The 16,272-nt window shown below is 36.8% G+C and overlaps 1 protein-coding gene across 12 annotated transcripts in view; it reads left to right on the top strand.

The window, feature by feature from the left end:
* Positions 1-16,272, top strand: part of Plcb4 (phospholipase C beta 4) — a 381,561-nt gene that overhangs the window by 316,402 nt on the left and 48,887 nt on the right. For 10 of the 12 annotated variants that reach the window (XM_078051426.1, XM_078051417.1, XM_078051422.1 and 7 more), the window contains 8 exons: positions 886-921; positions 3,467-3,608; positions 4,450-4,534; positions 4,892-5,016; positions 7,346-7,397; positions 8,978-9,080; positions 10,370-10,534; positions 12,924-13,128. In XM_078051426.1, coding sequence (XP_077907552.1) covers positions 886-921; positions 3,467-3,608; positions 4,450-4,534; positions 4,892-5,016; positions 7,346-7,397; positions 8,978-9,080; positions 10,370-10,534; positions 12,924-13,128 — 913 coding nt within the window. The remainder of the gene's footprint in view (positions 1-885; positions 922-3,466; positions 3,609-4,449; positions 4,535-4,891; positions 5,017-7,345; positions 7,398-8,977; positions 9,081-10,369; positions 10,535-12,923; positions 13,129-16,272) is intronic. The other 2 variants (XM_078051427.1, XM_078051425.1) reach the window with 1 other exon arrangement.

Below are 16,272 nucleotides of genomic sequence, written 5' to 3'. Positions count from 1 at the left end.
GCAAGCTCTCTCTCATCTCTTCTTCTAAGGGCACTAATCTAATCATGAGGCTCCCTGCTTATGATCAGAATACCTCCCAGAGTCTCCATCTCCAAATACAGGTGCTCCTTGACTTATAAAGTGATTTCGATAAACTCATTGTGAGGTTAAAATCTCATAGGCTGAAAATGCATTGAATACACTTCACCTATGGAACATCATAGCTTAGCAGCATGGTACACTGTATATTGCTGGTTGTTTACCCCTGGGATCATATGACTGAGTAGGAGCTCTGGTTTACTGCTGCCACCCAGCTTCCCAGAAGAGCATCATACCAAGAATTCAATCAAAACTGAAGCACATTTTTGCACCGTCATACACTCAAAAAATCCTGAGTTGAACCATCATTAAGTTAGGGACCATCTATACTATCACATTGGGAATTATGGTTCCACCACATGAATTTGTTAGAGTCACAAACATTGAGTCTATTGCAAATACAGAGACATGAATGCTGAGCTACTGAAGAGTGACCACTTATGCTGCCATTTATATGTCAGAGGACATAACCACATTGATTATTTTCATTTCCCAAGCCCCATGACTAAGTCACTAATGAACTTATTACAATAAAGCATCTAAATGAGTGAAAACCATCAACAAAGGAAGGAGATAGCATTAAGAATACAGCTCGTTTGAAATATAAAACCATGAGGTCATCACATCTGCGCAGTACCTTTTTTTCTTTCTTTTGGACCATGGCTTTCCACTAATTTCCCATCTTAACAAATACATAGAATCATAAGTTCATATATATTTATTTAAATATTTACACATATATAACTAATAAATTTGTAATTTTGCCCTTTAGGGAAGTAAACAAATCATTTTCTTTCTCTAATTTAGACTTCAGATGACCTTGAACATGAAAACAACAAAAAGGTAACAAAATAATTCTCTCGAGCATTTTTCCTTTAGGATACACGCATATGTGGCCCTCTAATATTGAACTTATTCTACTAAGGACTGTTGTTGTTACTCTGTCCACTCCCCTACCCCACACCTGTGGAATATCAAGCTTAGCATCTATAGGTATAATGCATCTAATATAAGAATTGGCAAAAGAAATAATTAATCACAATAATAAAATGATTAAAATCCTGATGAAAAGCCCTAAACTAAGTAAGATAATTTTCCTAAAAAATAGGCGTTTAATGCAATAAGATATTTCCTTAGTTGGAATTAGAAATTTTAGTCCTCGAAGGCGGTGCATAATCATCAGCATGTTGAGTATGAAAATAAAAATTATCTAATAGGTCATCAGATTCATATTGTAGAACAGTAGAAAAGTGATCTGAGCTCTCACAGCATCTGTGTCATGGAAGATCCCTAGGTAGCTTCCACTGCACACCTTTTGGAGATTTCTTTTGACGTTAATAGACATTAGCCTTATTGTAAGCAAGATAAAGTAACATTGTCATTTTATTTTATCCTCTTCAAAGTTCATCATGATGATTGAAGTGTCTTGCTAAGTGTGTTTGGTCTATTATGCAGTAGTAAGACTGAAGACCATCTCAGGCAGAAATTTGCCTTCTACGTTGACTCTCACCTTTGGGAGCTGCAGACTGCTTTGCTATCTACAGGGTCCTATCTTATTTACAGTGAGACCCTACCTTCTCATTGTTTAAACAATTAATTTGAAAGAAGTATGGGTCAATCGAATCACAAATCTCCCCAAATGATTATGGGACAGAGTAAAATTTCATAAGATAGTGGAGTCAATGGTACAGAGTGGCTGTTTGGTAATTAACATTAATTTGCTAAATTAACTTAAATCCACAAGGCCTTGGTCTTCTCATGTGGTCATTGGTAGGACTATAATCCTCCTGACAAATAATAATATTAATGAGGATGTGCATGCCGGTGCCTAGCACATAGCACAGGAATTATTTGTAATCATTAAAGACACAAGAAGAAATAGATGTGGCCTCTGCCCTTTTATGGAGGTTTGGGGTCTGCAACTTATAAAAAAATCTATAAAAACAAAATTAAGTTGCATTATTTGATTATTTATCTTAGTCTATTATCAGTGAAATCAGTTTGATGATTTAGAACATTCAGATTGTTGTCATCAATAAGATAAACAAATGGTCTGACTCGTTTTTTACTCATGGGTTACATCGTGTGATTAAGCATCCTCCTAGATTCAATCTGTGCAGAAAGTTGAGCTTTTCAAAGTTGTTAACAAAATGTTGACCACTTAAATGTGGTCAAAGTGCATCAATGCCTTCTGCTATCATGTATAACTCATTAAAAAAAATGAAAAAGTTTAAAAAATAGATCAGCAATTAGGACTTTGGTCAAAATGGGGACAGAAGAAACTAATCTTCAATACAATGGAAAAAAGAACACAGACAATGTCACCAAGTTGTTAACAAAATGTTGACCACTTAAATGTACTTTTTGTTGTTGTTGTTGTTGTTTTTAATTTTTTTTATTTAAGAGACCAGGCCTCACTATGTTTCCCAGGCTGGCCTTGGACTCCTAGGCTCAAGTGATTCTCCTGCCTCAGCCTCCTGAGTAGTGGCGGCAACAAGCATTATTTCTGTTGGTTTTGATAGGTCAGATTTCTCAAGGAGTAAATAAAATAATTTGCTTTCTTCCCCTCCAAAGTCATATAATTTCAATGTGTCCTATGTCACTTTATTAGGGTATTTTAAAAATACTTCCTTTAAAAATAAATAAACCACCATGTATGTGGCTGAAATTGTAGAACAGTGCTACTATACCATGTGGTCCTCAGACCTTTCCCTCACCAGCACCTTATTTTAAAATTTTTAATAGTTTGAAATTATAAAATTGTAGGCCCCTGTGCCTCACCCAGACTCACTACAGCAGAAATTCCAAGGATAGAGGTCAGGAATCTGTGTTTCAACAGGTTCTCCAGGTGATTCTGTCACACACTAAAATTTAAGATTCACTGTTTTTGACTTTGTACCTCAGCTTAGGAAAATATGAATGATAATATTGCTGTACATACCTCACAGCATTTCTGTAAGACTCCAGTATCTTTTCTTGGATGTTTTAAAGTCCCTTGAAAATCTAACAACAACCCAAATACATAAAATAGCTTAATATTTTCTGATTATCTCCTTTTGCATCATCTGGACTATCATGGAGATTAAGTTTTAAAATTATCTTTTAACATAATTGAGGTACAAACGTTATTTTGCTTCTGAATTTGTGTGTAAATTAGCTTTTTAATGTCTTTTTAAAAACCGCTTATCAATGATTATAATTACAGATTATACTGGGACTCGTTGCTTCATATTCCTACATGCACACAATATAATTTAATTTGATCAATTTCATTCCCCAGGACCTCCCCTTTTCCTTGCAAGTTATCTTTAGTAAGGAAATTTGCAGCCTGTGTCTGGGAGTCCCTCTGAAGCCATCAGCTAATCTGTTCTCTTCATTGTGTTTGCAGGGCCTGGTTACTGTAGAGGATGAGCAGGCATGGATGGCATCTTATAAATATGTAGGTGCTACCACTAATATCCATCCCTATTTGTCCACCATGATCAATTATGCACAGCCAGTGAAGTTTCAAGGTTTCCATGTGGCTGAAGGTAACGTCAAAGTTAAAATGCAGTAGCCTTTTTTATCTGCTTATCTTTTTTTTTTTTTTCTATACCAATGAGTTCCAACCTAACTTGTGCTTTTTCCTCTTTTGGGGTGGGCATCTCTCTTACTTTTGTTTCACAGGCTAGATAGCCACAATCCTGGGCATGCCTTGGGATTGCATTGCCATTCTCTACATCAGCCACATGGTGGCTCTGAGAGACTATGGACTTGTTAGCCTCTAGTATTCCAAATGCTTTCACAAGACCGCTTTATTTTTTCTTTAAAATAAATAATTAAATAAATGAAATGTTAGTTTATCTTTGATTGACACAAAATATTTGTACATATTTATGAGATGCAATGTAAATTTTTTATTTATATGTACATTGGGTAGTGGTTACAAGTGTCTTTAGAGAATAGATGTGGGGGAGCTTAGGGAGGTTTGTCAATGGGCTAAAATATTATAGTTAGAGAAGAGGAATAAGTTCTAGTGTTCTCTGACACAAGACGTGTTTAGTCAAAAGCTTGTTTCCAAAAGCATAAGAACTAATTTAAAATTTTTATTATCTTTTGTGGGTAGCAAAAGGCATCATGACCTTCAAAAATACATATTTCAGAAATTGGGGTACACATACTTGGACTCCAGATATATTTCAGAACACTTATTTTTCTTAAGTAAGCTATCTCCATTTATAGGATATTAATGAATCTAAAAGCAACTGACATGATCATGTAACACTGGCTGCTAAAGCCTGGTGACTCTGGATGTAGCTATATTTATTGCCTGTTTTTCTGGGAGGGTTTGATGGCAGGGTTGCTGAGTGCATCTTTGCTTTTCTCTTACAGAACGCAACATTCATTATAACATGTCTTCTTTTAATGAATCAGTTGGCCTTGGCTACTTGAAGACACATGCGATTGAATTTGTGAAGTATCCTTGGGTGTTGAGTGGAATGGGCAGTTGCACATTTGGTTGGGCAACAGTCTCTGAAATAAATCAATGGCTAATATATAAGTTTGATTGTAGAGGTAATAAAATAATATGTGTGAAAGAGCATGGCAGCTGTGACAATCTACCCAAATGAAAATTGTCCTCCAAGTCTGCAGAGTAAACTGTGGTCTCTTTCTCTCCCAAGCATCACTGGTAAATGGGAACTTTGTTCTGGGTTGCCTGTAGGTTGGGCATTATTGGCCTGCACCTCTATTGTTCCAGCTCTATGTTGTTTATTTACCTCAGCTGTGATACTCTTTTTTTTTTTTTTTCTGTTTTCCTTAATAAGTTACACAGTTACAACAAACGGCAAATGAGTCGCATTTACCCCAAGGGAGGCAGAGTCGATTCTAGTAATTACATGCCTCAGATATTCTGGAACGCTGGATGCCAGATGGTTTCACTGAACTATCAAACCCCAGGTAGGAGTTGATACCCAGTGACCCCCAAATTCCACGAGCACACTTTGACAGGGTGGTGTTGGGAGTTGCCATCGGTTGGCTGTGGGCATGTTTTCAGGGAAGGGAACATATGGCATAACAGTGTTTTCCTGGATTTATATAATGGTGAGAAATTCAAATCCCCAAATAGAACAAGAAGACAGTAAAAGACAATGTTTTGATTTATACTGCAATTCTTTTCATAATTGCCATGACTACTCTGCTAAACAGTATCTCCTATTCCTAAATATTTCTAATATTTCTTACTTTTGGATCAGACTTGTTATCTTTGTTTCCAGAGGCAGAAGAATTGAGTGAGAAGAATTTAAGTATTTTGGTACAGTAACTAAATCTCATTTCTCCTTTGGAAAGTTCCCTGGCTACCGCAAATATTCAACAAATTTCAAGGACACAGTGTCACCTCACCATAAAAGTACAGAATATTACACAGTAAAACTCCCCTTAAATGATATGTAAGGAGTTAAATATTTTTAGAAGATCTAATCTATAAATTGGTCTTCCAAAGTATAATCAAATATAGGCTATATGTATATAATATGCTGATCCTTTTTTCCTGGGATTAGAAGGAATCATTTTTTAAAAAGTTTTCAAAGTTTGTGTAAAGAGCCTACGTTCACAACATTAAGATGAGAGATGACAAAAGAGAATACATAGAAATATGTCACAAAACCCACTTACTTTATGTGGGTAATTCTCAGCATGGCTTTACAATTGTTAAAACAAAACACATATGTAAAATAGGACATAGTAATTCCACTGAAATGCTGAAATGTTAAACAAAAATATGAAGTTAGAATTTGGAAGGGAGTACTGGGGATGGAACCGAGGGGCGCTGTACCACTGAGCTATAATCCCAGAGCATTTTATTTTTTTTATTTTGAGACAAGGTCTCGCTCAGAATGGTCTCCAAGTTGCAATCCTCCCACCTCAGACTCCTGAGTTACTAGGATTAAGGTATGCACCACTGTGTGCAGCTGAAGTTAGAATTCTACAAAGATTTAAAAATACATTTTTTTTCTTCTTCTTCTTCAGTCCTTTGCTATATGAGGATACCTTCCAAGTTTCCCATTTTGGGGAGCTTTTTCTTATCTAGTGTACTGACCCTATTTGAAAATCCCTATCTTCCTCATTTCTTATTATCTGGACTAACTAGAAGGTCCTTTGACTTTCATCTCTCTGGCTTGAGCCTGAGCTGACTATATTTCCCTCCTCTTGGGGGAGCCTCCTTTATGACCAGAAATTCCCCCTAGGGATTCCTCATTGTGCATGTGACCCCACAGTCCTTGCTAGATGAGACTATTACCAGGTACCAGTGTAATCCTGACGGTTTTTGTCGGGACAAAGCAAAATGACACTGCTGATTTACCTACTTAAGGAAGGGTCAGGTTATGTTCTCCATTGTCAGTGAGTCCATAATAAGGATTACATGGACCTAAAGCATTTACGCACTCGGCCAGCTTGTATTTTATTCTTTAATATTAGGTTGTATGACAATATTTGGAAGAAGAAAAATCCAACCAGTAACCATTTTTTTTTTCCTGATGAGAAAAAAAAGAAAGCAAACGCTATCTGCCTGCAAGAGAAAAATCCTGAGCCATGCCCTGACAGGGTAGGCCCCACTAGAAGAATATTCCTGAAGTCTAATGCTGTGAGAAAGCCATCAATTTCATGTTATTCTTACTTGGCTTGTGTTGTATCTCAACTCAAGTTTTGGATATTTTTGTTTTGTTTTGTTGTTGTTTGGATTGAATCTGGGGGGTGCTTAACCACTGAGCAACATCCCCATCCCTTTTTATTTTGTATTTCAAGAGACAAGGTCTCCCTAAGTTGCTGAAGGCTGGCTTTGAACTTGTGATCCTTCTGCCTCAACCTCCCCAGCCTAGGATTCCAGGCACATGTCACCATACACAGTTTAATTCAAGTTTTGTATTCATGCTGACCGTACTGGGTATCTCCAGCCTTGCCTTCCTCTGGGTGATAAGACTCATAGGTACTTCTAATGACAGCAGGTTAAACATCTCTAGTCTCAATATTAAATGAACAATTGTATAGCTTATGTATTGATTCCATTTCTAAGAGGAATTCTGGGATTATCTTTATGAAAAACATACTTTATGCTTAATTCACATTAAACACAAGGTCATTTGAAAAACATGGAAAAGAATTATGTGCCTTAATCCGAACCTGTGTTACCTCTGGAGCAGTCTGATTTCCATTGTTTAAAATCATCCTGTTAGGGTCTTGTTTATCCAGGGAGATGAAATGCTAAATTATTTTTGTCTCTCGACAGATTTAGCAATGCAATTGAACCAGGGGAAATTTGAGTACAATGGATCTTGCGGGTGAGTAATGTGATTTAAGATGTTGTCACCTAGTTTCAGGACTCCCTACTACCACTTTAATGAATGCATGTCATTTTTAATTAGGGGCTGGTGAATGTAAGCTGATTTGAGGTATGGGATAGAAGTAAATTAAACCCTTATATGGATTATATTTGCAAATATACCTTCTTTATCTACCCCATTTTACTACGCAGGATTTTTTTTATCTACAAGTTTTCAGAATCATACATACTCCAGAGCTTAATTACCTCACTATAAATTCAATAACAGAGGTTTTTATATCTGAGGCAAGTAATGATCCATGCTCATTTGAACAATACCCAGAGACATGAGCATTAAATATGTACTTTTACTGATGACAAATACAGAAATGAAGTTAATTCCATGTATAATGAAATCATAGGTGTCAGGTTAAATTTATTTCAATTGAGGATAAACCTTTGTCCTCTCTTGATTCTTTTGCATGTCTTGTAAGTAGTGGTTATTAAAGATTCGTGCTATGAATTTTGTTCCAGTTTACTTAAAAAGCAGTCTTTTAAAAATTTGTGAGCCAGGAAGTAAAATAGAAAATAGTAATTCCACTGAAATGCTGAAATGTTAAACAAAAATATGAAATTAGAATTTTGGGAGGAGTACTGGGGATGGGACCCAAGGGTGCTGTACCATTGATCTATAGTCCCGGACCATTTTATTTTTTTATTTTGAGACAAGGTCTCACTCAGACTGGTCTCAAGTTGCAGTCCTTCTGCCTCAGACTTCTGAGTTGCTAGGATTGAGGCATGCACCACTGTGTGCAGCTGAAGTTAGAATTCTACAAAGATTTAAAAGCTTTGTGGCCATTTTTTTTTCCTTGCATCTGTCCTTGAACAGTACTATAAAAAAATAATATCAGATCACAGCCCAAAGGCCTCAGGATTAATTCTGTGGAGTCCTGTCCCATTGCATAATGAGACTGTCAGTTAGTTTTTGACAGTGGCTCACCCTGTGAAATATCTTAATTTTCATTATTGAAAATAACCAGTCAAGATGCAAATTTTCTGCAGTTGTGGGTTAGGAAATGGCTCTTCAGAGTACACATGCCATACCTCTGCCTACCTGACAGATGGTTCTTTGCCAGTATGCTCATGTGCTCAAATGACAGCCCAGTTATCTGAAACAATCACCACATACATTCCCAAGGGTGCATTACATTTTCCTCTGCTGTGTGCTTTGAAAAACATAAAAACCATAGTTAGGAAGGAAAGAGCCAAATGAATATTAACACATGGACATTGTAAGACTCTTGCTTAAACTGGATTCTATAAGGATGGAGAAGGAGACTCAAGATTGGCCAAGTCAGAAAGGACTCATTTTCTTTGAACACAGCATGTCCTCTATGGCAAGTGTTATTGTCTGATGTTCTTCATCATTATCTAAAAGGGCAAAAGCATCCTCCTCCATCTTCAGGACCCTCTACCTAAAAACCAACCTCATAATTATAAATGAGGAAATAGAAGGATTAAGTGTTTCAAAAACCTTTTTTTTTTTTGTCTTTCTAAAGGTCTATGAGTACAATAAGCTTCCTCTGTGTTTTCTACCAGGTACCTGCTCAAACCAGATTTCATGAGGCGGCCTGACCGAACATTTGATCCCTTCTCTGAAACCCCTGTAGATGGGGTTATTGCAGCCACATGCTCGGTGCAGGTAACACCCCTGCTCATCAGATTGTATAAATGTATTTGCAAATGGTCCTGGACAGAACCCACTGGTAAAATATTTAATGTCAAGTTGCCAGATCCTTATGTCACTTATGTCAAAATCCACCCTCCTCCCTGCACCTTTTCCATAGAACACACATTTTTTTAACTAGTAAAATTATGAATTACTATCAAAAAATAACTACTACATGATGAAATTTTCTATAAAATTGTAGAAAATGTGAGCTATGGTGATAGAAAGTAAATCAGTGATTGCCTCTGGACACAGTGGAAGGAGAGAAAGATTATAATAGGGCTCCAAAAATCTTGGAGGTGATGGAAGTGCTTGATACCTTAATCACAGTGATAGTTTCACAGATATGCTTACTTGTCAATGTCAATATGTGCAATTTATGATAGGTCAGTTGTCCCTAAAAAAAAAAAAAAAAAAAAACCTTTCAAAATTATTAGCTACTAAATAATATGGAGGGGAAATTAATAAAGGGCTATAGTTATTTGCTAAGTAAATGAAAAAACAGTCACTTCATAATTTTTTTAGTAGTTATAATTTTGCACTGGTCAAAGACAACCAATGTCAACATCAGTCATGAGGTCAAGAAAAATAGACCAATCCTGGTATTGTTTTCCTTTTGTTTCTGTGTGCCTTTCTCTCTCTCCCTCCCTCTCTCTCTCTTTACTGGGGGACACCAGAGATTGAATCTGGGGGTGCTTAATCACTGAGCCATATTACCAGTCCTCTTTTTAATTTTATTTTGAGAAAAGGTCTAAATTGCTGAAGGCCTTGCTTAATTACTGAGGCTGGCCTCCAACTTGTGATCCTCCTGCCTCAGCTTCCCAAGTCACTGGGATTACACCATGCCCAGCTTATGTCTCTCTTCAAGACTTTTGAAAGAATTCAGTAAGGGCATGATAGAATTTCAGAGCTGTGAAGGGATCTTAGGGCATGCCTGAATCCATCACTTCATGTTTCTTAGGCATGGACACTTAAGTGAGACAAAGGTGCTCTGGAAACTCATTATTTGTATTATATGATCCATGTATACTTTTCTCATTCTTTTTCTAGGCAGTTTTAGAAGTCATGACCTTTGCCAAGAACTGTCTTTTCTTTTTGCATTTGGTATTTGGTCAATAATGTTTTGGTTTACTAAAGAATGTATACGTGTCCATTGCTCATTGAAATCCCCTCCTTAAAAACACAATTTTTTTATTTCCTGGATATTCTTTGCTACTGATATTTGCACTGAGTTCACATCTTTCTCTTTCATATTGCTGAAGGTCATATCAGGGCAGTTCTTATCAGATAAGAAGATTGGCACATACGTTGAAGTGGACATGTATGGGCTGCCCACTGACACCATACGAAAGGAATTCCGAACTCGAATGGTTATGAACAACGGGCTCAATCCAGTTTACAATGAAGAATCGTTTGTGTTTCGGAAGGTAGGACATTGTCAATGTGTCAAAGCCATGCTGATAACATAGGAGCCACATTTCAGTGCACAGAACCTACGTGATACAGGGACATCTTGTTTTAACCCGCCATCTTGTTTTCATCCTTTCTTCCAATGTATATTTTCTATTGTAACTTCTGTATCTATGTCCAGTGATTATTGTTTTTGTTTGGTATGTTCCAAATTGCTTTTCCTCCTTAGAGGTGGCCACCTCCTAGGTGGCAATGCTCAAGCTCGAGGTTTACAATCTGCTGAGAATGTGAATTAACTTGTGGACACCATGGTACTTTGAGAAGTTCTTCCCTCCCCTGAAGTAGGTGGTAACTTGCACTGTTCATTTAGCTGAGAGGTCAGGTTAAGATGCTACACTCAAAACTGAGACCAATAAATGCCATTACATGGGTCACTTTCTATAGTCATGTCCCTTCAGAAAGTGTGGAACCTGTCACTACTCACAGATTTTATGCTTCATGTGTGAGTTTTCAGTGTTTTACTTTTTTCTCTCTTTCCTACATGCTGGATCAAAAGAACAATCACAGCCTTTCCTCTAATGTTCAGATTTTTTTAATATTTATTTCTTAGTTATAGTTGGACACAATACCTTTATTGTATTTATCTTTATGTGGTGCTGAGGATCAAAACCAGGACCCTGCACATAATAGGTGAGCTCTCTACCGCTAAGCCAGAAACCCAGCCCTAATGTTCAGATTTTAATCTCTTATTCATTCTCCCCTTTTGTTTCCCTTGTCAACTGAAGATGCTTTGAAAAAAAAAAAAAACACTCATTGGAAGTACTGCCAAAAAGGTCTGTTTTTCTCTCTCTTACTTGTTCTGATATCCTGACCAAAATGATTTCTCAATTCTTTCAGCATAGGCTTTCCATGTGGTTCTGCTCCATTTATATGTCAGGGAACACAGACAATCAGCTGCTTGTCTTGAAAGGTTAGGGATTATCCATTTTAGAGTACAGTAACTGACTTATATAAACCAAATTAAGGGAGATCTCTGTGGATTTGATAAATCAGGCCATTTTGAAATTTGAGTTCCCCAAACACCATTATCCATTGCACTCCCATCAGCTTTCTTGTGATGTGGGGTGAATGAGCTGTGGTTTCCCCCTTTTTCTTCCCTGGTCTTTGCAATTAGTTATAGCTGGATATGTTGCGGGTATGAAATTGTGTTCTTTGGCATAAGTAATTATCCCCTTACATATTTGTAGAAATACAGAAAGTTTTCTCAGGTACTCTTTTGTTATGAATAAGGAAATATCAACTTGGTTTTAATATGTCATATTTCTGACCCAGAAACAAAATGCCAATTCTGGATCCCTTTCTGTTCTTGAGAAGCTAAATTGCCTCTCACAGATATCAAGTGCTTTGTCTCCTTTCTCATTCTTGTTCCTTTTTTGTTGTTTGCATCATTATCACAAGGCAGAAGTGTCTTAAGCCTAAACTCCCAATCACATAAGTAAAAAGAATGAGGACAGTGGTTGAACTTTAACTAGACTCACCTCTTCATCTTCGTGGAGTTGGAATTAAATTATATTGTCCAGATGTAAATAGGCTAGCTACCCATTGCCTAGCCTAGACACAGCATTCAGATCAGCCAGGATGTCCTGGTTGCTCTCAAGAAGCTAATCAAAAGGCATTCCTAATAAAATACATCGGATTTTCTTTTGTCCTGTTGTTATTTTGTATCTTAATAGACACTCTGCCATCTGAATTCAGATTTTATGTCCATTTATTCAGTTTAGGGATGACAGATATCTTAAAATTAGCATATCTTTATATTTCTTGGACTACTAATGTTTTTAGCTGCTTCTTCCTCTATTTAAATATACAAAAATGTGAAAGAAACAAGGATAATTCAAATGAATACATGGATTGTCTTTTACAAGTGAAACATTTCAAAGGCACTTTACACATTCTTAAAAACAGGTATGCTAAATGTCAGAGCAGCCCAGGTCATGAGACAGTTTATAGGATTAGAAGGCAAGAGCTGCCATGATTAGTCCCCACTCTGTCACTGACAATCTCTGAGGTTAATAAAAGTCACTGATTTCTCAGAGTCTCCTTTGTATCACCCATGACACAAGGAGGAATGGGGAAAGATGACAAAGATTTGAGTCATAATCTTTAATATTCATTCCAACCAACACTTTTGATGACTTCCAGAAAACCTGTTCCAATTACCTTTCTTAGTGCGTTGGCCCTCGTAGCTTACAGAGGACACCTTAGAAATGCTAATGAGTCATCAATTCACTTTCACCATAAAGGTATATTTACAAGCAATGTGGATTTGGTCCAGATTCTTAAGAGTCGTGGTTCTTGGGAGCTGTGTTACAAAAACCAATGAGAAGTCTTGTTCTTTGTTTGTAGGTGATCCTGCCAGACCTGGCTGTCTTGAGAATAGCAGTATATGATGACAACAACAAGCTGATTGGCCAGAGGATCCTTCCACTGGATGGCCTCCAAGCAGGCTATCGACACATTTCCCTTCGGAATGAGGGAAACAAACCATTATCACTGCCAACAATTTTCTGCAATATTGTTCTTAAAACATACGTGCCTGATGGGTTTGGAGGTAAGATAAGCAGGTGGTTAGAGTATGATACAGATGTGGTACTAAATTATAGAATTGTAAAACATTCAGCCTATCCTGAAAAAAGGAATAACAATGGTGTCCTTCCCGCCTATGCTGCAAACCCTGGTCATATTGAAGAAAGTAAGGATAAATGGTAACCTCAGATTTCACAATAGGAAATGAAAGGACAAGGATAGACTATCTATAGTGTCTTTTCTTATTTTAAAATGTTATGCTGCCCAGCAAAGTGGCTCATGTGTGTAATCCCTGCAGCTTGGGAGGCTGAGGCAGGAGGATTGCCAGTTGAAAGCCAGCTTCAGCAAAATCAAAGCACTAAGCAACTTGGTGAGACTCTGTCTCTAAATAAATACAAGTTAGGATTGGGGATGTGGCTCAGTGGTCAAGTACCCCTGAGTTCAATCCCAGGTACCAAAATAATGATCATAACAATAAAATGTTATGCTTTTATAATATTTATTAATTTCTATAATTTTTATGAAGGTTTTATTTGTACTACCAAAGTGAGAAGAAAAATGATATGAAACACTATCTTATCAATTGGCATCACTCAATGATCTTATATTGAACTTGGTTAACAACATACCTCAATTTTCTTCCAAATTCATGAGGCAGTAATTTCTTAAAATTCCCAGTCATCAATCCATATTGGCATTTCTAAGGTAATCTGTGGGAAGAATCCAAACTGTATCATACGATAGGATTTTGACTACACCCAAATATGTTAACTCTCCCTAGCTTCCAATAAACCAGGGACATAAAGAGGGGGGGGCATGATATTCTCAGAGTCATCATACAGAAGGAAACAGCCCAGCAGAGTGACCACATCACCTTAGCCAAGGTCTCAAATCCTAACTGTCCACTGATGGCTAGTGGTCTTGAGAACAATATGGAACCTCTCAAACGTCTCGTTTTGTCACCTGCAAAGACAATACAACTACATCAAGTTCAAAAAGTAAATTAAGCCATGAAGGTTTTGTCAGTCTCAAAATCCATAGTACATATTCTTTCTTTCTTCCACTTTGTTTTTTTACCAAAATTAAGTAAACTAGAAGCAACATGATATAGCAGCAGACAAAAGAACCCATAAAAGTGGTAGGGCAAGGGTGCTGTGGGGCTGGATAAGTGGAACAGAACAGGAGACCAGAAGCCTGGACTGTGTTTGGGAGCTGTGTCCCCACCTGTGGTAAACCCCCAAATCCTGCCTGTGTTGCAACACAACAGTGGCCTGGAGGCATCAACTCAACGGATGCTTTAAATGATCTTCCACATATTTGAGCGTAGGAAGCAGAGAATGTGTGATAAATACCTAATGTACTTTAGAAGTAGTTTTATACTTCCATATGGTGGAAAAATTTAAAATTTTGCCCCTGTGTGGATTAAATTTCAGATGAAACTATAATTCCTTTCTGGGAAAGGAGCCATTTGATTAGGAAAGAGGGAAATAAAATTTGTTGAGCTCCTGTATTGTGCCAGGCACTTTAAAGAGAGTCCAAAAATGTGAAATTGTCCTGAATGAATATGGGCATATGTAGATCTATGCTAAAGAAATATCTGTATTTATAATGTAACTTATCGCCAGTGCTGGCATCTAAGTATTGACCCAAATTAATCTCTTGAATAATAGTCCACCAAGTATTCTTCCCTACCAGGTCCCTGTGACTGATTCTATTCTATTCTAGAAGTATTTGAAATTTTCCTGCCATGTTACAGTTGATGGGATTCAGCAGTTGATGTCTTAACCTCTGATTTGACTTTCAAAGACAGTTGATTCAGAATTCACTGGGCCTTTCTTTTATTTGTGAAGAAACTGAGGGAAGATGTTACAAGGTTTAAGGGTCTTATCTGAAGATAACCAGAGAAGAATATGGGGATCGCCTTTCTCCAAATTCTTGATCCCTCTTGTTGTACAGATGTATTCATTTTCTTCTGCTTAGCCACCTCCCACATTCAAACCTACATAATAAATCAGTGAGCTAGGATATCTATAGAGTCCATGTTCCTAGAATATTGATGTTCTCTGTTGATTCTGTAGGAACAAGTTCAAAGTGAAACTACTTCATCACACTCCAGCATTTCCTAGAGGAAAGAAATAGGTGTCGATATGCAGGATCACATTTTTATTTGGCTAAAGAAAGATAATGTGTACTCATTACTTCATTCCCCAAATACATACAATAAGTTTATTCCACAAAAGGTAGGGCAGCTAAAATATATATCAGAAATTAATTCCGATTACACAAAAAGAGAATAACAGTTCCCCATCAATCCTCTGCCCAGGGTGAACTCCTGTTTACTTTTATCACATTTCGTTTTACATTTTATAATAAAAAACTTGCATCTTAACTGTGCATCCTCATTTGTCCCCCACCCCCGCTTTTTTTTACCTAAAGGAGAATGTCCCATGTCTTGAAATATTTTTTATATTTTTATGAGCTGCATAGGATTACATTTTATTATTCTAGTTTAGTCACTGAAAAACAATGAAGTCATTTCCACTTTTGTCTCTTAGAAACAATATTGATAAGCAACTCAGTGAGACCCTGTCTGTAAATAAAATACAAAATAGGGCTGGGGATGGCTCAGTGGTTGAGTGCCCCTGAGTTTAATCCTTGGTACAAAAACAACAACAACAACAACAAAAAAAAAAAACAGAAAAAGAAAGATTATTGAACCTTAGAACCCTAAATATAAGGTTTTAGAAATATTTGTCATCATTTTGTGAAGGTGAATTCTTTGAAATGGATTTATCACACCAAAGAGTACATGAGTATTTAAAGCTTCAGGTACAGGTTGCTGAATAGCAAGTGTATGATAAAAATTTTCCAACATTTACCTATTTAAAGAATACATTGATATTTCATTGATTACATCAATGAAATAGTTTGTAACTGTTTTTGTAACTATTTTTTCTTCTTTAAGATATTTGTATAGTAGTTATTGTTTAGTATCCACTATACAAATAACAAAGAAGAAATGTAAAGCTGAAAAAGTGGTATACACTTAGCCTGAAGAATTTTCCACCTGTGTGCGCGCGCACACACACACACACACACACACACATATATATGAAGGTTTATTCATATGCATAAATGTGACACACTGTATGGTAAATGTTGAAAGAGT

This window comes from Ictidomys tridecemlineatus, chromosome 5 (assembly GCF_052094955.1).
Source record: "Ictidomys tridecemlineatus isolate mIctTri1 chromosome 5, mIctTri1.hap1, whole genome shotgun sequence".
Lineage (NCBI taxonomy): Eukaryota > Metazoa > Chordata > Mammalia > Rodentia > Sciuridae > Ictidomys > Ictidomys tridecemlineatus.
The sequence above is the reverse complement of the archived record's forward strand: the minus strand, read 5'-3'. Positions and strand labels throughout refer to the sequence as shown.